A 25,410-nucleotide genomic window follows, 5' to 3' on the forward strand; every position below is an offset into this window, starting at 1 on the left:
CTTTGACATTTTACACATGTAATAATGACTTCAGGATGACTGGCAGTAATGCAGCCGTGTGCTGTGTGAATCTGCAGACACAGAGCGAATCTCCTTCCGCTTTCACTGTCAGACTCGCTGAGAAAGAAGACCGCTGGGCAAGACTTGGCGAATCTACACTGATGTTCTTCCTCAGTATTTTTGGATTGTTTCCAGCACAAAAATATCTAAACATTCTTGAATCAGGACATTTATTTGAGCAGCAGATATGAAGTCTTGTTTTTGTGAGTTTTTGCTTGAAACAAGAACAAACGGGGTCAGAAAAATAAACTCAATTCAAAAGGAAAACAAGAGTATTTTCATGAACCCACTGGCAGATATTTGATACATGTTTCAGAAAACAAGACCTAATATCATGCGTCTCCAGTAAACGTATCTTGATTTAAGAATGTTGAGATATTTGTGCTGGAAAACAAGACAGAAACACTGAGGAAGAACATCTTTTCTTTAGCAGTGTACTGATAAAACTCTCAAGGCTTCGAGAAATATAAATATCACATTCTACGAACAAAAACCTGCTATTATAATACAGAGATCACAGATCTGGCATCATTCGGAACTAGTGTAAATGAAAATGACGTTAGTGCTGATCAAATAAGTCCAATATAAATCTCACGGCTGTCTTATTTACAATTCACGTTCCAGAGAGCCAGACGTTTCATCGGAGGCAGACTCACCGCTCTTCATCGGACCTGAAAGCGCCGGCGTCGTGAAACACTCGCGTGATATATGAGGGTGTTCACCGTAACCGAAATCTGTCCTGATCCTCCGAATCCTGCCAGGAGAAGACTCCAGTCCGGCTCTTTTACGGGCTACTGATGGTCTCTGGTTGGTCCAACACATTTGAGATGGTCCCACAAGTCAAACTGTGAGGAAATCCTGAGGAAACAAAGGACCTGCTAGTCCTTCCGTGCGCAACACTAGTCCTCGTTCTGAAGTCACATGACGGTTTCTCGCTCCTCCTCCACCACCGGGATGGCTTTCTCCGCCTGGAGGTTCTCGTGGCCCGAGGACGGGATGGAGTTCTCGGAGACGGAGCCGTTCTTGACGTACCCCGGGAGGTTGCGGTGCCCGTTGATGGCCCCGGGGCCCAGGCGGGTGGTGAGGTGCAGGGCCAGGGGCCCGCGGGCCGTCACGTTGGTCACGCTGGTGTGGGACACCATGGGCCCGTAGCTGTACGTGTTGCTGCCGCTCCGGGCTTTCCTCTTGAAGTCCAGAGCCAGCGTCCTCCGACTCCACGACTTCTTGATTTCTGCCTGGACCTGAAGAGAGGGATCAGGACAGATGAGGACTAGACAGGTCATGTTTCTACAGTCTGCCATAAATCACTGCTACACTGCACAACAAGACATTGCTGCCTTCAAGTTTTAAGTACAATCAACTTGGATGTTTAAGTCATTTCAACTTAAATTACATTAAATTGGCTTAAGAAATGAGCTGAATCTTGTATAACTTAGAACAAAGTTAAAGCAATGTAAAAACACATGTTGTCATAACTTATTGATCATAATGTTTTTGTAGTGTAGTAGAAATGCGTGAAATACACTAAGCGAGTCTTTGCACTGAGAGTAAATAGTGGCAGATAGTACACACTGATCGGCCAAAGAAAGTCGCTGCTTGGATTTAAATAGGCAGATTCTTAAGAGTTTATGATTGGATCATTGTTGCAGTGATGTTCAGTAACAGTTCTTCTGAGTGTGTATGAATGTTGTGATGTTATTCCCATCAAGAGCTGCATCAGTTTTTGGGCCAGTTTTGTATTTCCACTTTTCAATTAATTGCAAATAAACTGAGCTGATAAGAGATGGGGAAAGAGAGAATAATGAGTTCAGTTACTGCACTTCTAGTTATTTAACAATAGTAGCTAATAAAACAAAAAATAGCTCACTTCAGCATTGGAAAATAAGGTCTTTCTATCCAAGAAATATACATTTAAAACCAGAATACAGGGGCTCGTTTAATTGAACTATTCAAGAGGGTCACCAACAGTTAGGAGAATACGTCAATTAAACTGAAATAATTAAAACTATGAAATGAATAAGTCAAATTCAGAACTGAAAAGCAAGCTCTATAAAATAGTATAAAGTGCAAGTACATACAAAAAAATAAAAATTAAATAAAACAATCTAGCGGTCCTGAATCTGCCAGGATCATTTATTGCAGGATCTATTAACGTCTTGTGCACGTGGACATGGACAATTATCAGACAAAACGTGGGATACAGAAGCTACAGAAGTTCGTTCTTACCTCTCCATTGCAGAAGCAATATATAATTGCAACAAAGAATCCCTGAAAAACAGAGCATGAAATATAAAGATTCATCTTATAGCAAAATATGTATGTGTGTCTATATTCAGTCTTAATCATCTGCATCTCGAAAAGTTTGAAGTGTGACCTGGAATGAGTTAATGAGCATTTCATAATGCATCTGTATCTGCCACGGGACGCCGGACACCTCTGTGTAGGGCATTGCCATGAAGACGATGTAGTGAACGCCGAACAACGGCATGAGCACCAGGGTGGATTTCAGCAGCTTTCTGCGGGGCGCAAACAAGATACACCAGCACACGTTAGCTGAATACACATGACCGCTCACAAGTTTGGGCTCAGTGTGGTTTTGGATTTGCTTTGAAAGTAACTGACACTTTTATTGAGCAAGAATTCATTAAATTGATCAAAAATAACATTAAATGCATATATAGGGCCCTATCTTGCACCCAGCGCAATTGACTTTGTACACGACGCATGCATCATTCCTATTTTGCACCCGACGCACAGCGGACTTTTCCCTCCACAGACGCACGTCGGTAAATAAGGGAATGACCGCTCCCGGGGGCGGTTCAGCGCAAAGAGGAGGCGTGTTCCGGCGCAAACGTGTATTTTGCAGTTTCAGAAAACAATTCCGTTGGCGCATGTAAATCTAGCTTAGATATTTACCCAAATTATTATATGCCTGTTTAACTGAAGCTAATTTGGGTTTCTCCATCCCCAATGTCACTTCTCTGTCTTTTCTCAGATTGTTAAAATAGGGCCCATAAGGTGCACCGGGGTACAAATATCAGCACTTTTCAAGATGCATGTGGAAATTTGTCTGATCCATGACGCGATCGCGGGCAGCAACACAAAGCTGATTCTGTTCTATTTTGATCTAATATTTGATGTTTTTTTAAAATGTAGATTTAAGTAGCAAACGAGAATCGCTAAAATTATTGTATTTTGAGACAAAGGTCTTCTTAATAAGTTTTAGTTTTGTTCAAGCTAATTAAAGCAAGTTTTCATTAACCGAAAGAATAAAGTAAAAGTATGGTATTTGGGGTAAAAGACAGTAATTCACATGATGAATTTTCCATCTGTTGACATGACATGGTTATTCAGACGGTAAATGTCTTATATTAAGTTGGGTGTCCACCTTAGAGGTAATCACCATATTTATAATGAAACCATCATATTTAAAAATATGATATTAATCATATCATATAATAAAATATAATATTTATTTGTTCCTACAGTAAAGCTTTTATTAAATTACTTTTGGATCTCATTCAATGCTTTCAGAATCTTTTTTAATGATTTTGTTTCAGTGTTTTTAAAATGAACACATTTTTCTGACAGTATATTTATTGAACAAAAATGAATTCTTTTATTTATCAAAATTAACAGAAAATAGCAAAAACTTTGCTAAAGTGATTTCTTTGAACAAATATCTATACTTAGACATAAGTATAGCTTAGACATCATTAAAAACATTATTTTAGCTGAAGTATTTGTATCAGTACTGTGTGTCTTTTGCTCTGTGTGCCTGTGGGGTAAAAGACCCATTTTGCCACCTCATATATATATATATATATATATATATATATATATATATATATATATATATATATATATATATATATATATATATATACACACTTTAGTTAGTCCTTTAGTATATATAAATATATACTAGTAATTAGGAGTTTACTGAGGCAAAATGTTTATAGTGAGAATTGGACCCTAATCTAAAGTGTGACCATACCATAATTGATAGTGACTGTATTATAGATAATATACATTCAGTCATGGAGAACAGATGAATCTTCTAAAACAAATTAAAAACACATTACTGACGTCAAACAGTAGTGTGTGTTTCAGATGCTGCTTATTCTTACCTGTACTGTTGTCTGGTGTCACATCGCCCTGCATTTGTTTCTCTGAGTTTTGTTGCCAAGACTCTGATTATATTCAGGAACAACAAAAAATTGACCTTGTGGGTAAAAAAAACATACACAAATTAATGGATCGTAATTGAGACTAAAAATAAAATAAATGATGCATGAAATATCTCTGCATTAATTGAGGATTCTTACACTGTGTTCACACGAAAGCAAATGGCAGACAAATAAATCAAATATTTGAAATCTATTGGAGACACATGTATGAATAATGCAAAGGCCAACAGAACTTAAACTACTACACTTGACTGAATTTATACTTTTTTGATTGATTTAAAAATATAAAACTTTTTCTGCCTAAAAAGCACCAACTTTTTGAATGAATTTCTTTTTACTTATGTAAACGTACAACAATTGCTGTCAGAATAGGGATCTGCACAATCCATTTCAGGTTTCCTGCGCTTAAATCCCAGCACCTGTTGATCATAAACCAGATCAGTCACTTTTAGAGAGATCAATCCCAGACATCTTATTAATATTTAATATTAGGGGTGTAGCGGTACATGCAACATGCGGTGTTTGTTAACCGCCACAACAGGAAAAAGAGCAGCAGAAGAAGAGACGATCTACGCACCAACCCAAAACAAGACTTCAGAAGCACGCAAGAGCTTGCTAGTAGCCTTTACGCTGAGTTTCCATTCAGTTTTGTGACGAGCTCCACAAACTTCACGGAAAGGAAACCGGGATGGCAGAAAGCGTTAGTCTTCTTTATTCTACATTGTTTTGTTGTTATTGTGAGTGTACACAAATTAAAAATAGACCCTTTCGAATGATGTCTTCTCTGTATGACGATAAATGACCGAGTATTTTAAGTTGTTTCCAGTGTTATAATGAGACGAAAGCATTGGTATTGTGCAGATTTGTGTCATGGATGTCTCACTAGAGTCCAGTGATGAAATATGCATGTCCTGGAAATGGGAAAACTCAGGTGGCGCTTCAGTCGCTGTCTCCTCATGGAAAGGTGAAGTAGACTCTGCCATTGTCAACGCATGTTCACTACTCTATTTATTTTCTACTTTTATAACACAACAGATGCTTTTCAGTTTTGTAGCTGATTGCGACCAAATACCAAATGCTCTTTTTCAAGAATGCATGGTTTACTGCTTAGTGCTTAATATGCCACTGTCGCCGCTACTTCAGGGGGACTGAACGCCGCTAGCTGGAACAAACTGTAATCTGCACTACTGTCTGTGCGAAATAAATGAACAGAAACCTAGCATTGGGGATTTGCTGCTTTTTCATGTTGTACCAAACTCGCATCGAACCATGACCCCAAAACCGAGGTACGTACCGAACCGTGACTTCTGTGTACCGTTACACCCCTAATACATTACACAGATAGCATGTTCTCTCAAAACATCCTGCATGTGCAAACATTATTTACCATGCACAGAAAATGTTCTTTGTTCAACAGGCTGAATTAATAGTGTATTCCTGTATAAATGGACACATGGTAATATTTCAAGCACAAGCACTTACTCAGTGTCAGCAAGAGTGGCTCTCACGCTGGCCCAGATGGTGACGAACATCGCAGGAACACCTGTTTAGTGAAACCTTTAGTGACCCTCACTTCCAAGTTCAACATACAGGAGGACATATGGGTTTGTTATCACACAACACTGATAGTTTTTTGATTTTTGATAGTCTTGGATACAATTTATTACATTTTTTTGTTAATTTCTTTATGAATGCTTGCATTTGTTACATTATTTAAATGTTTTGGTGTAAAATAGGCCTATATTCCAGCTATCACTGCAAATTAATAAACAAACAGATTATTTTATTTTTTAGATATTTTTAACAATTTCATTATTTTAAATTGATTTTAATCATTTTAATAGTAACATGTTGGTGGGACCAATATAAAAGAGTGGCAGCGCTTTTGGGTAACACCATTGTTGAGCCCTGGCTCTGCAACCCTGGTTTAAGCATCAGAGAAGTGGCTCAGCTCCACAGCATCCACATTGTATGCGCTGTGCATGTCCAACTGTTCCGCACAGTGTGTACAATGCAGGAGCCGTGAAGTCTAAAGTATATCCACACGTGTGTCTGCTGAAGTCCCCAAAACACACAGCACATGGAAACACACAGCAATACCTCACAGCAACTGTTACCATTAAAATATAACATCTGTTTGATTTACCAGTTTATAGCCCACTTAGTTATTTATTTCAAATGAACCAGAGATGATGTCTAAAGAAAGCAGTAATTCAATCTTGTGGACATGATTTGGTGTCTGTAGCCAGAGGCTGAATAATGATGTTCTAGTGTTGTGTACTGGAGATAAGTGTCCGAGAACAAGTTTACTCACCCCATCCAATCAGAGTAAAGCCCCAGAGGTACTTCCTGTCTGAGAAGAAGGTCATGAAGATAAGGCTGTGCAGGTACAGGCCTTCCACCAGAATCCAGTAATAATTAGTCGCCAAGAAGTACAAGAAGAGAGTCACAGCCACCTTACAGCCAATCTTGAAGGGTAAAGGAGAATCGATTCAGCACATATTGATTAGAAGCATGTGCTCCTTCATTTGCTTTTGAGATGTGGACTACATGTAACTTGACTATCCTCCCAAAATCAAAATTCATTCTTTAGAGAATGTGTAAAAGCAGCCAGTGATGTGCAAGAGGGCATGTCAACTGTCTGAGTTTGGAGCCGCCTCCACTTGGCACGATTAAACACTATTGGCCAGAGTGAAACACTGGTGTGATTCAATAAGGCTTTATGGAGACAGAAGTTTCCTCAGTGTCAGCTTCTGAACTGAAATTGACAGGGGAATTGGTGGTTGCTGGGTGACTGCTTACTGGACCACGTCAAAAGAACCATCCTCAACCCTCTATTAAATCCTGGTCTTGAGACCCATATTCATGCCAAAAGATAATATCCATAATCCTTCTTGATACTGGGCACGAGTAACTACCATAGTTACTATAATAGTCTTGATTATAATGTTTAATTAAAAATTAAACAAATTACATAATTGAATTCCCATAAAGCTTAATTGAAAACCCTGTTTCCTGGTCACGCATTTATGTGGAAATTGCTACAGTGGCACGACAACAACAAATGCTTTCAGATGATAATGACGCTCCCGACTACTATGGCAACAACACAATGTGAGATCCCTCTGCAATGAACTTTACTGTGAGATATGCTATGTGTGCTGCACTTACAAACTGGGTTTTGTTGGCAGGAGGGGCTTCTGTGATGGATTTGAGATCCTCCACAGTGATTCGTTCCATTTCCTGCAATGCAGCACCAGAGTACAGCACCACATCTTTCACAAATATACTAATGGCCCTCAACATGAACGATACAAACAGGTGCATGTGGATGTAGTTTCTGGTGCAGTGCAGCCGCCTAGAAGAAGAAAACAGAAAGAGAGAGAAATGAGGTCAAACAGGTGATATTTTGTAATTAGGTGTAAAAAGTTTGAGGGATCAAGGTACATGAAAATCCCAGACCAGAACATTGCAGATCAGTATGCAATAGCAGATACTTGGAGCTGTGTATGTATTTGTTTGGTTGCTCTCCAATGCCCTTTCACAGAGGCTAGAAGAACAATACTCATCTTAATTAGGGCCAGATGAGTCTGCCGCTGACTGTAACACATTCTTTGGATTTAAAGGGTTCAGAAAGCACAAATGTTGAAAATCTAGGGCTCAAAAAGTAAGCTATAAAAACAAAATTGCAAGCATGTGTTACCCAAATTCCCTTCAGTTTGTCTACACTCTCTCAGTTTGACCGGAGCAAGTCCATTAAGGAATAACTCCTCCAGATTTGTTGCAGACTTCTGAAAAAAATGTTGCAGTCTGATCTCATGAGAACTCATAAGTATTGTTTAAATAATGTTTCAAAATACAGCTGTCAATATGTAAAACACTATACAAATCCATTATATTATAAATATATTTGTGTATAGTTATATTTGACTATTATATAGATATGTTTGAGCCCTTAACTCACCTCAAACTTCTTACCAAGAATATAAAAACATAATAGGCAGATATGACCGTTGCACAGTGACAAATACTGTAGTTACAATATACTATTGCATTGCATTGATATTTTCAAGCTCACAACTCCACTCCTTACCAATGAACATAATTTCCTGCCAATACACCTGGTACACCTATCATTATGAAAACATAGACACAATGGTCTTTTTACTGAGCAACAGGGAGGAGACGATGGTGGGATGGGCCAGGTGAGGACAGACGGCGGCACTGATGGAGGGAGGAGCCATGGTGGAGTCAGTAAACCGTCCGACAGCGGTGAAGCCAGGAGAGCTGGAGACCCAGGCGGAGCCAAGGAGACGAAAAGACCAGACAACACCGTAGGTCCTGGAAGCCAAGACTGATCCAGGGTGCCGGATTACTGAGGCGGAGCCGGTGGGACTGAGGACCAAGGCTGAGATCAAAAGAAGGTGGAAGCCTGGCAAAGCTGAAGGGGTGGAGGCATGAGGCACTGCCGAAAGCCAGGAAGTCCATGGCGTAGGCAGAGCGACAACTGACTAGGGTGGAGCCAGAGGGACGAGGAAGCCCGGTGGAGCCGCGAGGACGACGCTACCAGGTGGAGCTAAGGGGACAAAGAGTTAAGGTGGAGCTGACTAGTTGATGGGCCAAGGTGGAGCTGGAGACCAGAAGACTGAGTTGCAGGGCAGAGCCAATAGAGGAGGAACTGAGGGACTGAAGGGAGCTAGTGGAGGCGTGACAGAAGGACCAGCTGGCTTAGGTAGAGGAGGTGGGAGAGGATGGGTCCATCATCGACGAAGGAGACTTGGAGCTGGGCGGGACTAGCAGAGACGCAGGAGACTTGGCTTGGGAATAAGAGGGAACCAGGGAGTCCATTATATTGATCGTGCTCATAGGCAGTTACTGTACACCAGGGAAGGGGACATGGATGGAACTAAAATCCCCAACGGCATGGCCATGAGTGCCGGCTCTCGCACCTGGTTGGACACGATGACTGGCTCAGTCTCCAGGACGAGTAGGGCTGCAGGCTCCGTCTCCAGGGTGGCCTTCTCCATTCATGACAGGTCCTGGCTGTGGCGCTGACTCTGGCTCTTGACTCGTGGTGAGCTCGGGCTCAGGTTCTGGGTCTGCGGTGGGCTCTGGCTCTGTGACCGTGGTGGGCATGTTGGAAGGCTGGCTGGTTCTGAGGAGGGCATGGGCTCAAGTCCAGTGTCTGTGGCGGGTAAGAGCCTGGGAAAGTCCTCCTCCACCTCACCCATGGTGAAGGAGGAGCCACTTCTCAGGAGCATCAACTCGACGAAATCTATAAACTTCCCTTTAGAACAATTAACCGGCAGAGGAACTACAGTAGCTGTCTGTGGAGATCACTGAGACCAACCCCCCTTAGGGTAAACAGAACAGAACCAACATGAATGTATTGCAGATATCATTAATGTCAATATTTTAATGTACAACATAATTTGAGAATTTATTCTGATTCAAGGGGAATCAGAATGCCAAATCCTGACTAACGAGAGGAGGAGCTGGGGAGGGAGGAGGGTAATGAGCTCCTAGATAGATGCTGATAATACTGAAGGAGCTTATATATGAATACAGTGATAGGTGTTGTAATCCTATAGGTAGATGTGGATCAGCTGAGAGTCACTGATGAGAGCTTGACTAACGTGACCTGCCAGAACTGACGCTACGCTTGATTTTTACAGCTTCAAAAGTCTTGAAATAAAGCAAAAATCTATTTATGGTGCGTTTTAATTTCATGGTTCGTTCCTGTCCCACAGCAAACAAAGTCATTATTTTAAAAAAGAATTAAGTAAAGATTAAATAATGATATAGTGTTAAATTTAACATAAAAGCTCAGGCTTGTGTCAAATAATGGAATACCTTTCAAAACAAGTTAAATATAGCAGCAGAAACTAAATTCAATTATTATAATGTCCAATGAGGTACATGTGTTATATAAATGTAATGTGGCATTGAAATTTCATTGAATAAATAAAATACAATAAACCTAATCATTTGATTCATTAATTCAGTATTCAATAACCTAAAATGATGGGTAAACTTTTTACATTTCTAAAGCTGTTCATGCATAAAAATGTTTACGTTTTAGATGCTACCAACATGTTCATCCTGTATGTTTCAGTGTTTATGCAAATGTGCACAAACATGTTCGTATAAATGCATGTTCGTATAAATGCATGAGATCACAGTGGATATCGAAGTTGATGTCAAGGCCACCTTTGTCTCAAAAGGATTCTGTATTGACATCATGTCTGCACACACAGCAATCAATAGCAAACAAGAGCAACTCAAGAGAATGACTGATCAATTTGTACTATAAGAGCACGTTTTCACAAATTGTTTCAGAACCACCACTGGTCAATAATTATTGCGGGTGTTTGTTGCTTTGTTCCAACACCAGGCATTCACCACAAATTGTGCACAAAGTTCAGTGATATTTTAAAGCTAAGATTACTGTTATGATTTTTGGAGAAGTTACTCGTCATATATTCTGAAGGCTCTCTCTCTAGCAGGGATCCAACATTGAATTCTTATGATTTCTCCTTGACTGTATAGGGGTGTCGCAATACACCAGTATAGATGAAATATTAATATCATGTTAACACATATGATAATATTGTAAACAGAAAGTGCAGATAAACAGTACATAAGCACAAAAGGGGCCAATACCACCAATATGTTCACCCTCCTTCACCTCCGTCATCCTGCAGATTTCACCACGGTACACAGAGTAATGCTGCCTATACACGACATGACTTTCACAGTCCTCAAACTGATGATCTCTTCCCAGTAAACAACTGTCGGTCTTTGCCGATGTCAGTTCCAGTCAGAACACATTTACACTACAGATCTTGGATCACAGACTAGATATTCAACCTGCTATGCATTAACTCTTCTCTCAGATTGCATCTTTGATAATCATAACACAGCGATCGTTGTACCGATTTGCCTCTGATTTTGGGCTTTTATCTGTGATCTCAATTAACTGTTGTTGAGCAGAAAATCAGGGCAGTTAGTTTGCTAAAGCCTTAACTGGGAAATGTTACATCAAGGTATTAGTTGTGTTGATCAAGATTAGTTATCATGGTGTTGGAATTTTTCCACAAAAAAAATTCTATAGATATTGTAAAAATATTATTATTTTGGACAAAATAATTGTGTAGTGATGTATGATATTGTGATAGCTTAGATGATAATTTTAGTAGACATCACACACATAAGTTTTTCTTAGCCAAAGATACACTAGAACTAGAAACATTTATACTGAACATAAATGGACATTCACATGCTCTTTTTAATTCATTTTATTTTATTTAAAGTTTTATTAATTTTCATGATTTTTTGCATGATTATTAGGTGTGATGTGATATATTGGTGATTGGTAAATTGAAAGTTCAAAAAATTTAAATGTTGGTTTCAAATTGGTTTTAAAAAAAAATGGCTAGACAAAAATTAAAGTTACTAAAATGGTCATAGAAAGCTACATCCAAAATGTAAATTAATAATAACTACAAAAAATAAAATAATAATGCTAAAATCGAAGAACTTATTTCAGTCAACTAAAAAATAAGACGCCAATATTATTATTTGGAAATATATTTATTTAAATGTGATCTTTATTAAACCAATTTTTTTTATCATTACCATCATGTGAACTTGACAAAGATTTGGCCATAATTCCATTGCAAAAGCCATATAATTGATTATTGTCATTTCTTGTGTGATCAGTCTCCATATTCCTATTGTAGTTACTTCAGAGAATGTCTTTTCTCAGTAAAAAACACATCAGTCTCTTCTGCAGAAAGACATGTGAAATGTGAAACCTTGAGGGTTTCTGTTTGTTATTGCTCTCTGTCCTCTGGAGAGGTTTAGGAGCGGCTTCCCTCCTCGTCATTAGACTAACTGCTGTTTAAGCAGCGTCCCGTTGGGAAGGACTGATCGGGAGGCTCGTGTGGAGCGTGTCTCAGACACTGGAGGTAATGTTGGAGAGTCACCGCGCCGCATGGCTGATGTCCTGGAGCCCTTGCACCGGAGACCATGGAAAGACTGGCAGTGTTTCAGCAGGAGCCCAAACGAGCCCTTATTAAAGTCATTTTCCTGACCTGCATTTCCGGACGCACAGGCCTCTTAAAAACACGGAGCACTGGAGCCGAGTCAAGCTAATCTGGTGCCTGTCAGCGGCTCGTTCCGCACACGACCCGACCCTTTATTTGAGTAAGCCCACTGGATAAATAACGAGGGGAACCTCTTTGCATTAATTAGTAATGAAAATGGAACGATTGAACGCTAAAGTCATAAATGCACTCATATGTCTTCATATTGAAAAAGGGCCAGCACACACACTGGGTGAACTATTAGATAAACATTCATTTGATGCAGTTCATTTGGAAACACGATCGCTTTAGTCGAGTTAAAAACGCTAAGTTTTACTTTAGTTTTAAAAGTAAAATAGTCACTTTCTCCACACACTCAATTACATTAACCCCTCAAAACCACGTTCTTGAAACACCAGCAGAACATATTTATGTGTAAATCATTTGTAAAGCCATTCATACACAATCGTGACAGTTTCTGTAATTAATGAATTACACAAAAATGTGTTCTGCTCATGACAATGAAAGCGCATACCAACTCCACATTAAATATAAAAAAAATGACTCGAAGTCATTCAAAGAGGACCTATATGCTCTTTTACAAAGTCTTGTTGTTTTCGTGTTCTTCTAGAACAGGTTTTCCTGCTTGAATGTTGATTATTCTCCTCATATTCTCCATTGTTGCGGCTCCTCTCTTCCCAGTCTGTCAGTAACGCTCTGTTTACTTCCTGTCTCTATGAAGCCCCTCCTTCTGAAAAGCACACTGTGCTCTGATTGGTCGGCTGGAGCGGTGTGTTGTGATTGGTCGAGAGCTTCGAGTGTGTTTTGGAAATGTCCCGCCCCTTACCATAACCACCAGTTTAACACACTACTAACTAACTCAACCAGGCCCCGCCCCTTTATTCTGCGCATTAATTATTATAATGAGGAATATTGTGACGTGTTCGTTCCCGGAGAAACTCAAGACTACAATGGAGGCGTTTCAGGAGTTCAGAAACACTGACACTGATATAGAGAAGAACTGGAGCTTTTTCACTCTCAGCAACATTACACACTAAAGACAGATGAACATGGAGAAAAGCAGAACAGGTGCTCTTTAATTTATTTAAAATATTTTGTCTTTTGAACCAGTATGCACACATCGCCAGCTAGCATTGATGAATGTGTCTAAACGAACAATGTTTATAACACTTGCATAGAGTAAATAAATATAGTGGCGCATATACGAGATTGTAGCCTAAGAGCACCTGCAGCGTGTAGATTCATTTATCACCTAACAAATCAAGACTAAATTACTCAGCTTTTGTTTGAAAAGTGTATAATTTATGGCGTCAATCACTTGATAGTCTGTATAGACCCCAGCTGTGTTACGCAGCAGAAACACTGGCAGTGACTCACAGATATGCTGACATGCCAGCAAGAACTGTATGGATCAAACAGAAAGGTAAAAAATGGATATTCATGTCAGGATATTTCATACAGATATTGCTTGATATTTTTGTTCAGACAATATCATCCGAGAATCACACACACTTGTTTTCTGCACAGACCCCAGAACGAGGAAAATTGCTTTTGAAGGTTGATGATTTGTGAAGGGTTTTGTGTGTCCCGGGAGGGTTTTTCTCACCGGAAGTATCCGAGGATGACCGTCGCCACCATCAGCGACCCCAGAGAGATGGAGTAGCCCACCGTGTAGATCAGGTAAAGCCGGTCGAAAACCTCCTGAGGATGAAGACGACAATACGAGAGTGAGTGCCTTGGTGTTAAAGCAAGAAGATCATGAGTGTATCATGCACACAATATTGAACATCTATATAAGGAAGAATGAAACAGATTGCTTTAGAGCTCAAATACACATATTTTGAACTTCATCCTCTTCAATTCTGTTTACTTTCAATATGTAATGAGGACACTGTAAAATAAAGTGTTATCAAGCATTATTTGTTTGCTCAGGACATTTTATTGTGGATTCTTTGGTAGAACAGTCGATGCAGGCTTTACAAACAGACTTTTACAGAAAGATATGAGCCTGACAGTAATGCAGCAACATGTGAGTAACAGAGTTCATGGTAATGCCTGAGGAGTTAGTTATCAGTGCGCTGAAAACAGCAAGAACAGACGTTCTTGTGTCAGTGTCGTCGACTAAAGGGTCAAACACACATTGTTCATCTTAGTAGCATGATCAATCATCAGTCATTTACATTTTGATTGAATGTTTTACAGAAAGCAAACAAAAAGTGCTCTTTATAATCCCTGAAGTGTCGGCAGAGACCGTGTCAACTAGACTGTCCTCTGCCAAGGCCTCATCCGCACGACAGAAGGGCTTTCCTCTGGACAGATTTAAGGTTATCAAAATGATTCCTGTTCACATGGATCTGCGGAAACGTAATTTGGAGTCACGTTGTAAAGAAAGACTGCTCGCCCGCGCACATACGCATTCAAATACGCATGCCTATAGACGAAACATGTAACATGCATGTGCACGCCGTCACCGTTTTCACAGATTTTTGACAGACGTTTTTTTGACGTTTACACGGAGATGATAACGGTATCGCTTTCAAAACCCTTTTCAAAAAACTTGCACTTTGAACCCTATTTCAAAGCTTGAGTTCTCAGGCAACCAGAACGAAAATGAACGGGCAGAACGCATGAAAAGTTTTAAGCGTGTCAGCGGCCTCTACGTTAATAACTAATGATTTTACAACGGAAATTTGAACTAAGGAAACTAACTCAAGCTGGACAATGGCTTTGGACAACGAGGTTGTCTTCATCGCATAATGAATCTCTTATTTACACCGTGTTTGCATGTGTTAGTTATGATGAAAGCATTCGTGAATGTGCAGAAATGGAGTTGCAATGGCGAGATCCTTGCATTTGTGTTAATCTACTAGGCAAATTACCTTCAACATTTACACTAGTTCAAAGTCTGGAACCATTTCATTTGTTCTTCATCTCAACTCAGTGTATTATGACCTTGTCTGAAACAATCCCACAGTTTCTTTATGTATCGACTATTTACACTATGTGTGATTTCTGTTTGGGCTTAAACTCACAGCTAAAGCATTTGCATATTTTGCTGTGTACATGAAAGCAGATGAAGCAACTGAATCTCTGCCTTCTGCAGTTTTTCCGTCAAAAACACAAGTGTTTATTTGGAGAGCAAGCTGACACCCTGTGAATAAGGTGTCTGCTCAATGGCTTATGTGAAAACAGTTTGTCTTGAAGTTCAGAGGCCTTACAAAAGCCAGATTACTTCAGGCTGCAGTCAGTGGAGTGACTTCACATCGCGACCGCACTGTTAGAGAGAGCCATCCGGGCTGATAGAGCGAGAGATCTGCCAGCTGTTAACACTTAGCATGAGTGGAGATGGCCAAACCCAACGCTGCTCCAAAGCATTTCATTTGCATGGATGGATTTTTCATTAACTACAGAAGTGGCTCTCAGGACTTCATCAAATGCCTATTCGAACAGGCATGACCTCAAAATATAGATCTCCAGTCCCAATGTTACAGTTCAAAGAAGATATCTTCCAAAAAAACAAACAAAAAAATGAAACCATAATTGAAGATTTGAACATCTCAGTGCAGTGAGCATCCATTTATCTGAGAAGAACACTAATCTAGAAAGCCAATTATACCTTCGTGACAGAATTGTTATGAATATGAATAAATTGATCCATCTGCCCTGTTAATGAGTGAACAAGCGAGATATGAGCAAATGTGTAAATTGTAAATGTCTGAACTTTGGTAAATTACCTTAATGATCCACTTGATCAAGACATTCACATAATCTTCTCTCATTTTGATCTATTCATGTAAATTTGTGGAGCTAAAAGAAATGGTACGAGTGTAAAAGATGTCAGCTTGTAGAGATTGTGTGGTGATAATGTGGTAGATATATCACAGAGCAAAGCAGAGCTTATTATAATTAAATGCGAGCACAGCATTAAATGGCGCAGGAAGTAATCCAAACAAGACAATACAATGAAGAGCTTGCTATTAACTCTTTCCCCGCCAGGGTTTTATTTTTTAAGTTGCCAGCCACAGCCAGCGTTTTTGATCATTTTCAAAAAAATTGAATGGCCCCCAGAATATTCTGTTGTATGAATACATGAACATGCAATATGTCAAAAGAAAGAACAAAGCCTCTTATTTTTATTTTATATTTTTAAACTTAATTCATTTATTTTTATCAACATTTGAATATGGGTAGGTATCATAAAAAAGCAACATTTTGAACAAAAAGCTGAGAAGATCAAGTTTTTTTTCCCCAAAGACTACAATATGCATTAGCAATGCTTTTATCACTCATTTCTGCTCCTTTTTTTTTCTGCATGCGTTTTGATCCGGAAATCAAAACATGTGTAATAGCGCCCCCTACCGTATAACAGTGAAAACACGGAGAGTTGGACATTTCCATCAATGGCGGTGAAAGAGTTAAGCAGTGTTTTTTAAAAGTTCAGTAACACAAAGTGGACTTTACAGCTTTCCGCATTAATCCAGATTTTGATTTTAGTAAAATGAGAAGTACTTTTCATTTGTAAAGAAATTAACTGACTGGATTATCCCAAAAACAGGTATTACCACATGGATATTTACTATGCAAACCATTTTGCTGCATTTTTAGAAAACTATGTTGTGAAATATACTTTTAAGGTTCTTGCACAAGATATACTGTTAAGGTCCTTCTGAAATTTTCACGATTTCGATTTTCTGCATTTTTCGCATCCGTAGCAAGTATTTTAAGAGGTGTTTTGACAATTCAGAGCCACCGAATGACGAATACAAAACATGCAAACGAAGATTTCGGACTCAGTGTGCAAGGACCTTTACCGTGATATAAGTTAGTGAACGTAACCCTGGGTCCGTGAGTGGGAACGAGACGCAGCGTAAACACGATGGGAAGACGTCACTGGCCACGAGGTCTGAAGCCCTATAGAATCATGCCAACTCATTATCTAGCTAACAAAAACATGTTCTGAAAACGTTTTACTAATGTTTCTCATTAAGTTAGGCCTATGTCTCTGAATGTTTTAGGAATATATATTTAGGAAACGTTTAAGGGAACTTTCCATTTCATCATTCTTCAAACACTATTGGAATGTTACTTTTAAATGTTCTCTGAACATTCCGAAACAAGTAGATACATTTACAACATGTTTCAGGTAAAAACACTCCATGACCAATGTATAATAATACTGGAAAAAACCTTGCCAGAACCTTCCCTGTTAGCTGGGATGTTCTGTAACTTAGAGGTTCAACAAGTTTTGTTGAACTTCATTGATTGATTAAATGCACTTCTTCTTCTGCACTGGAATACTGTTTCCACTGAGAGTTGAGTTTATGTGCATTCCTCATCTAAATGGTAAATATTTCTGCCAGCAGCTCAGCTTTTCACCAGTCTACACCAAAATGAAAAGCACACAGATGAGAGAAATGAATCTAAACAAAGCTAAACAAACAGAAGACTTCAGTGTTAACACTGATGACTAATGAACTGTGTCCACACAATGTGGTTAGGCTCTTAAAGCAATATGGAAAAAAGTCATTTCCTCTCATGCTGTTCCAAGCTATATGCCATGCCTTCTAAAGCCATGATAACTTTGTGTGAGGAACAAATCAAAATGCAAACAGAATCACTAAACAGCTGCATCAATATTGCAAATGGTATGTCAACACAAATACCGGCGTCTTATTCACTAACCACCTGCACACAGAGCTGAAATTATGCTGCATATTCAATATTGAAAGGAAGACACTGACATTCCTCTCTGTGCAGACATGCCTCATTATAGACTGCGCTTCATTCACAAAAATAAAAATAGCCTGTCGCAATATGCAATTACTGCCAAATGAAGTCGTATATGAAAGTAGCCTAGGCTATATACACTGAAAAAAGCGTTTGCTGCTTGTTCACTTTACTTAAAATGAGCCAAAGCAACACAATTGCTCAACAGTAGCTGCGTTTCCAATACCCCTCAAATTGCGCAAATTGAAATTGCGAATTAAAAATAAGCCCAATGGAAACACGTCGATTTCGCAAAAGCTCCCATATTTCGCTAAAAAGTTTTTACGCTCACATGAGGTGTTTTTTCAGGCAATTTTAAAAAGGAATATTTCACAAAACAGTTTTTTCACATTTACAGGTCACCTGACGTACTTAACAGTCACATGATCACTCTTTAAAGATGATGCTATATGTTTGGACAGAAGACAGAGTTCTCTATTAAACTCATAAAAGACAAAATAATTATGGGAAAAACCTAAACAACAAAGAAATGCCACATTTATTAAGACTTTAGAGCAGATTTGAGGGAGGAACGCCCAGAAACACCTCATATGAGCCGCTCACAAGCTTTTCTTGCCATTAATGCTTGGAAAACACGCCTACGTCTCCTTCCATTAATAATAATGGCTAGTGCGGTGAGTGCTACCAACATCCGCTGCCATGATTTTTGAAATGACTATCGCGAGAGGAAAAAATGACGTTTTAGTCGCATAACATTGGTTAATGGAAACGCGTCATTTCGCAATAGTTTTTTATCGACATTTAGAAAATAACGCAAAAGCGCAAATCTGTAATGGAAACGTGTAATGCTTAACTGCATTGTGTTCAATCCAATTATATGTTTGTAAAATTCCCTTATTATTTCTGTAGATATTCGTGGTTACCCAGACAGCAACATAGTGTCGGCCCAGATCCGGCCCACATCTGGTACGTGTGGATTCAACGGATCTAGGCCGACACTAGCTGCGTTTACATGGACACTTATAATCGGATTGACGGCTCAATCGGACTAAAAAACCTTCATGTAAACACCTTAATCGGTCCGATTGAGCTCGATCCGAATGAAATTTCGATCGGATTGAAAGGGGTGGTTTATCCCTTTTGTAATCCGATCGAGAGAACATGTAAACACTTGATCGGATTGAAAACCGAAACTGAAAGGACTGCGCATGTGCGATGACGTTAATAGCGTAATGACGTATGACGCGCGGAACGAGCTGTTCTTCCTGTTGAATAAAGTGTCATATAAATAAGTGTCCCGTCATTCTAAAATTCTCATTTCACTCGCGCGTCTGTGAATAATAATGAATAAATAAAGAACCAATAGAGGAGAATAGTTATGCGCAAACAGCGGGAAACTCTGTATATTTGTGCAGTGTGTGCATGTCAAAAAATCTATTCCGATTTGAAACTTGTGACATATAAACGCGCACATCAACCCGATCATGTAAACACCGTGTTCGGATTCATCAATCGTAGCTACTATGTTGTTGTCTGGGTATCACTGTGCTGAAGAGTAAAGGCTGTGTTTGTGTTGTGGGTGCCTACCTGGCTGAAGACTATAGTGTGTGTTGCTTCACTCAATATACTGCAGCTGTGCTAATGCTGCAGAATACTGGAAAATATACACTGGATTATACTAGAATCAACTCAATATCAATGAGCTGATGTAACTAAGTTAAGCTAAAGTTACATACTGTAACATGAATGTTAAAATGTCTTATATACACAGTAAAACAAACCTATAGAATCTAATCAAAGTGACAGTTCGCACTCAGTTTGATTTCATGTCATGTTTTGAGTCAAGAGTACCACATTAGGAAACATCTAATACATTACACAGCTAATTACTTATATCCACATATCTGAAATGCTTGACATTTTTGGCTGATGACAGCAACTGTAAGGTCAAAGGTCTTACCCTCTCTTGGTTCTGGTTGTAATGGTTGAGGAATTTGGCACACTCGCTGTAGTTAGCCCAGGTTTTGTTGTTATTTGAAGCCAGTTCCCAGGTCCCGTTGAAGTCACAGCGCCGGTAGGCATGTCCTGGAGACACAGCACACACATCCTCTAGTCGTGTCTTCAGGACATTCACACATTGATTTACTCAGTTAGATCGTCAGAATAGAGCTACAGAGCTCCTTTTCATGCACATGAAACTGAACATTTCAAAAACTTTTAGCCTTTTATGTTCAAACCGGAGTCAGACAAAGATAGAGAGACTCAAGAAGAAGTGACAACATGTAGAAGCAACAGGACATTTCTGAATGGTTAGTTGATGAATTTATGAAGCTGATGTGTAGTTATTTTCTAGTCATTGATTAACATATTCTGTCTTGATAATCTATAAATCGTATTCCCGAGGGCGTGGTTTATGTAAATTCTAGGCTTGGTGATGTCACTAACCCGGGAGAAATGTTGTGTAGTCTCTACCAGCCGTTTGTTGTAGTCCTTAAAAAGCAATTTCTGTAAAAGCAAATATCTCCCTTTGCTTTGAACTTTGAGCGTTGTAACTTTGCAGATGTTGTTTATGCTCAAACAGCAACATTACACACAGGGGCGGAGTGGCAATCGGGAGAGTCGGGACTTTTCCCGGTGGGCCGGTAGTGTTTTGAGGCCACGAGGGCCGGTCTGATAATAGTTATACATTGCGAGTTATATTAGCAACACCATCTGAAGGCCTGATGTGCGGCCGCTTCCCGCTGGTCAAACTGTGCAGCCTCTCTGCTCAACACAGTATATAAAAGTGCTCAACCCGTTTGGCAGGTCCAACCATGTCTAGGATTTTCAAAAACATAGGGCGATCAGTGAGCGGCCCCTCCCCAAATGGCATAGCCTGTCGGACCGGCCTTTGATGTAAAAAGCTGCCGAACACCTCTTTTTCCTCATCACGTTTTGGAAGTCTAACGTCCGTGTGAGTGAGTTAAATGATGGAAAGGCAAAAAAGAAAACTGAAAGGTGGCGCTGAGCACGGGCGGCGCTAGGGAGGGGCTAGCAGGTGAAGAAAAGACCAAAGCACCCCGATAGCACCCCCAAAAATAATTTCTGGAAGCAATTATATTCAGGCTGTATTCTATGGAAGCCCTGAACCGCATTTTGAAAAAAAAAGAAGAAAAAAAACGTATCTTGTTATTTCGAGATATTAAGTTGTTATTTCAACATAATATCTTGTTATTTCGACATAAGAAGTCGTTATTTTGACATAATATATGTTATTTCGACATAATATCTCGTTATTTCGACATAATAAGGGGACATTCTAATCTGAATTAAGCCACATTAAGCGATCTTATAATGGTTTTCTATGGGAGGAAAATGCTTAATGTGTAATTAAACGTTGCGTTCATATTCTGGGCTCATCTGATTTTTTGTACATAGCATAGCCTACTTTGTTATGATTTTAGTATCATAATGATTAATAAATGCACGCACAATTATCCGTGAACTTGATTTGAACAAATGCCTTTCAACTTGTGTGTGCAAAATTCTGAATTAAATGAATGTGCAGCAATTTGTACAAATAGAGAGTCTGTAGGCCTACTATACTGTTGTAGCCATTTAGTTTCATATTTGTTAAAATATTATAATGTTATTTTTTTCCATTTATGTTGATTTATGAAAAGTGAACAGCACGAGTAAGATAGGATGAGCAATCGTGAGACATGGAGTGGGTCAGACATGATTTTGACCACTTCATTAAGTTTTGTTTTGTAGAAAACCTTTCTTTAAAGTGAATTTCGTTTTTTTATAAATTGTATATTAATTTTAATACATTTTTCATCAACCAATTGCCTGGATTTAATAAATAAGAAGCAAAGCAAACAATATAATCATGGAGGCGCCCGCGCGGTCACTTGCATTGCACGTGAACTGGAGCGCATCTCATCCTAACTTAACGAAACTCAGAGTATGCCTCACACAGACATGAGAAATAGGCCTACATCAAATACACAAAGCTTGAAATGTCTTTAAACGAAATAATTCAAAACGAAAAGAAAAAGGATACTCTCTGATTATGTAATCCATTATGTGCATTTCTCTCTATAGGCGCGTTCACTACGAATATGGCGATCGTCAACTTCATCTTTGCAGCCGAGTGACACTCGACACTGTCAGAAAACACTAATTTATTAATAAAAATAAATGCACGCGTCACCGGATTTACAAATGCACATCTTGCTTGTTGCACGCACACATATTATGTCGAAATAACAAGATATTATGTTGAAATAACCTTATTATTAATAATACATCTTTTAGAATAGGCCTATTTGATTGAATGCTGAATGTTGCGCTTGTTCAATTTAATAAAATTAAAACTTTAATTGTGATCATTAATAAACAGCTTTCATCTACAAATATTTAATGCTAAAATCATGAAAACAAATCACAGGGACGTGAGTGATGATGTAAACGAATCTTTGAATCAGATTCTTCCCATTCTTCAGATTTCGGAAATGATGCTTTGAAACAAAGAGTGTGAGCTGATTCAAGGAAACGCATGAACTTACCAACAGCCCTACACTGTGAATAAAGATTTGTTGAAGTTGTACATAAAATAAAGATTATTGTAGAATGTTTTGCAAGAAACTCCTATTTTTCTACTTCAAAATGTCATGTTTAATCCAATATGTTTCTTTGATATTGCAGTGAAAAGGGTCTCAAAGTAAATCCTACACCAGATTTGACTTTCCAGACAGAAGTCTGATTGATTCTCTCCAACACTGCTAAATAATAACACGACTCTAGTGCTCAGGCAAACTCTGGAAAGCCTGCACGGTTTATATTGTTTTCTCCCTCGGATTATTTGCTGATTCTTATTTATTTATCACTTTGGCACTTTCTGCTAAAATAATAAATGAAAATGTAATGAAGTGAGGATTCACACCGCTAGTTCTCAGTTCACCGTCCAGGTACACAATATATTTGTTTTATGAAAACGCGTCTTGAGTGTAAAATATATGGACATATTTGGGAATGTTTGTCTGGAAGACGTGAGAAGAATTGTGAGCGTTCTGTAAGGGGAGAAAAGCACAGATTCTGATTCAGCTAATTAGTTAATGCTCTGTGAACTAACATGAACAGCAGTATTTTATTAACTAACATTAACAAAGATGAACAAATACAGTAACAGATAGATTGCTCATGATTAGTTCATGTTAGTTAATACATTAACTAATGTTAACTAATACCTTATTGTAAAGTGTTACCATTATTTCGGACGTTATTTATTTGGCACTTTGGCACTTTCTGCTAATAATAAATGCAAATGCACTGAAGTTAGGATTCACGATGCTAGTAATTATGAAATTATTTATGAAAACGCGCCTCGAGTGTAAAATGAAAGGACATATTTGGGATGTTTGTCTGGAAGACGTGACTAGAATTGTGAGCGTTCTGTAAGGGGAGAAAAGCACAGATTCTGGAGGTCATCTATTATTGTCATGGGAGTGTCATGTGGTTCGGACATGTGTCAGTGAAGCACAGGTCAGCGTCTGCAAGCTCACCTTTGTGGTTGAAGTCATATATGTACTCCGGGCAGGCAGTGGACACCATCCTTCCAGGAAGACCCTCGGGCCAGCACACGATCCCATCCCACTCCGGCGAGCAGAAACCCTCTACAACACAGAGAGGATTGACATTTAGATGGACTGAACTCCACTCCAGCAAAACTCCACTAACCTCCTCCACTACCTGCGCACTATTATAGAGGAGGGAATGAGGACACGTTTAGATTTGCTCTTCCTGAAGGACAATCTTTACTACTTTATCTGCTCAAGTGTCAAACACTGTGACAATGAACCGCTGTCTTTCGTTCAATGCACTGCTATCTTGACTGCCCTTTATGTGCATGTGCTTTTGTAGACTGAAATTCACCCTAAATGACATTTATAATCTATTATACTTCAGTAATCTGATGCACAAACCCAAGCTATGTGGATTACGAGTGAAAAGGAAGCAGATGAGAAGGATAATGAAATGTAATGTTTTGGTAAAACGCAGTAAAGTTTGACCACACTAGACGATGAAAGCTATTTAGCGTCGTCCACTTGTGATCAGATCAACAAAACCACATCTTAATACCAGGTGTAAACAGGGCCTTGCAGACTTTCAGGAGTGAAACGCCTTGCACACAACCATGACCATGATTCATCTGTCTTCAGAAGGCCTTCAGTATTCTTATTCGTTCATGTTATTACATTATACATTCAGCACATGTGGTTACAATTCATTGTAAGGTCTCTTTGTTAAAGAGTATTACATTTAAGTACTGAGTAATATTAATTAACTACATGTACTTAGGGTTAGTTGCATGTAATTACTACAGTAACTATGTAACGTGTAACAACGACATAAAATAAAGTGTTACCTGACATTATATCAGCTTGTAGTTAGATATGCAATAATCATATTAGGCGATTGGTTCTATGAATATGCAAATGAGCCCCGCCTCCACTCACTCAATCAGCTCAGAGATCCACTGGTTGACAATCAGTTGTAATGCTAATGGAATTTTGAATGAGATGAAATCACAGAAGGATACACTTCATGTATACAGGGGCCATGAATTTTTCCTTGATCTTTTGTCCTGAAAAGTATGTAAATGTATATAATGCCATAATTTTAGCATACTCTGTTCACGCAGCACATAGGCTTCACCGAAAATGCGGTTGTGAGTCCTGAAAATGTACGGTGTGAGTTTGTTTGTAGAATGCGGCTGTCACTGCTGTAAACGCCAATATATAAATGCAACTATAAAAAAAAAAAAATATATATATATATATATATATATATGATTTAAAATGATTTATGATCATTATTTTATATAAATTTTATATTTTATGAAACATGTTGAACTCTAAGACGGCTAGAAAATCAAAGCTATAAATCTAAACAAGTTTTGTTCCAAATTTGAGGTTGATATCTCAAAAAATTAGCTTTTGTTAAGATTTTGTTTGGGCGCACTAACAGATTTTCCCCATTGGATGCCAGCAAAACTCCACTGGTCACAGTGATTGGATTTGTTATTTGCAGTTGAGTTTTTCCTCTCTCAATATTACAAACACACACACGCACCTACACAATTTTTAATTTTTTTTATAACATCCATACCACACCCACACAATTACTGTTGCATAATTTATCCAATTAGCTCTATAATATGCCGAAGCAGTAAACAGGAATAAAGCGAGTATTTGCTTTATAGGCCAAACCTGAGAAAATGCCAACATCTGGTAAAAAATAGTAACATTTTAAATTCTGAAGCCTTGCCAACAGAATGAAAG

At 38.8% G+C, this 25,410-nt stretch overlaps 1 protein-coding gene across 1 annotated transcript in view; it reads right to left on the bottom strand.

Annotated features, from left to right (window-relative positions):
* Positions 1-960: 960 nt before the first annotated feature.
* The window catches only part of pth1r (parathyroid hormone 1 receptor), a 102,276-nt gene continuing 77,826 nt past the window's right edge, over positions 961-25,410 (bottom strand). The window contains exons 3-13 of the mRNA XM_084120607.1: positions 23,632-23,742; positions 20,046-20,170; positions 13,965-14,059; positions 7,422-7,608; positions 6,565-6,718; positions 5,733-5,793; positions 4,603-4,669; positions 4,191-4,285; positions 2,435-2,576; positions 2,287-2,328; positions 961-1,301 (exon numbers count right to left, since the gene is read on the bottom strand). Of these exons, the coding sequence (XP_083976733.1) occupies positions 978-1,301; positions 2,287-2,328; positions 2,435-2,576; positions 4,191-4,285; positions 4,603-4,669; positions 5,733-5,793; positions 6,565-6,718; positions 7,422-7,608; positions 13,965-14,059; positions 20,046-20,170; positions 23,632-23,742 (1,403 nt within the window). The 3' untranslated portion in view covers positions 961-977. The remainder of the gene's footprint in view (positions 1,302-2,286; positions 2,329-2,434; positions 2,577-4,190; positions 4,286-4,602; positions 4,670-5,732; positions 5,794-6,564; positions 6,719-7,421; positions 7,609-13,964; positions 14,060-20,045; positions 20,171-23,631; positions 23,743-25,410) is intronic.

The sequence above is a fragment of the Abramis brama genome, assembly GCF_963993115.1.
Source record: "Abramis brama genome assembly, chromosome: 7".
NCBI lineage: Eukaryota > Metazoa > Chordata > Actinopteri > Cypriniformes > Leuciscidae > Abramis > Abramis brama.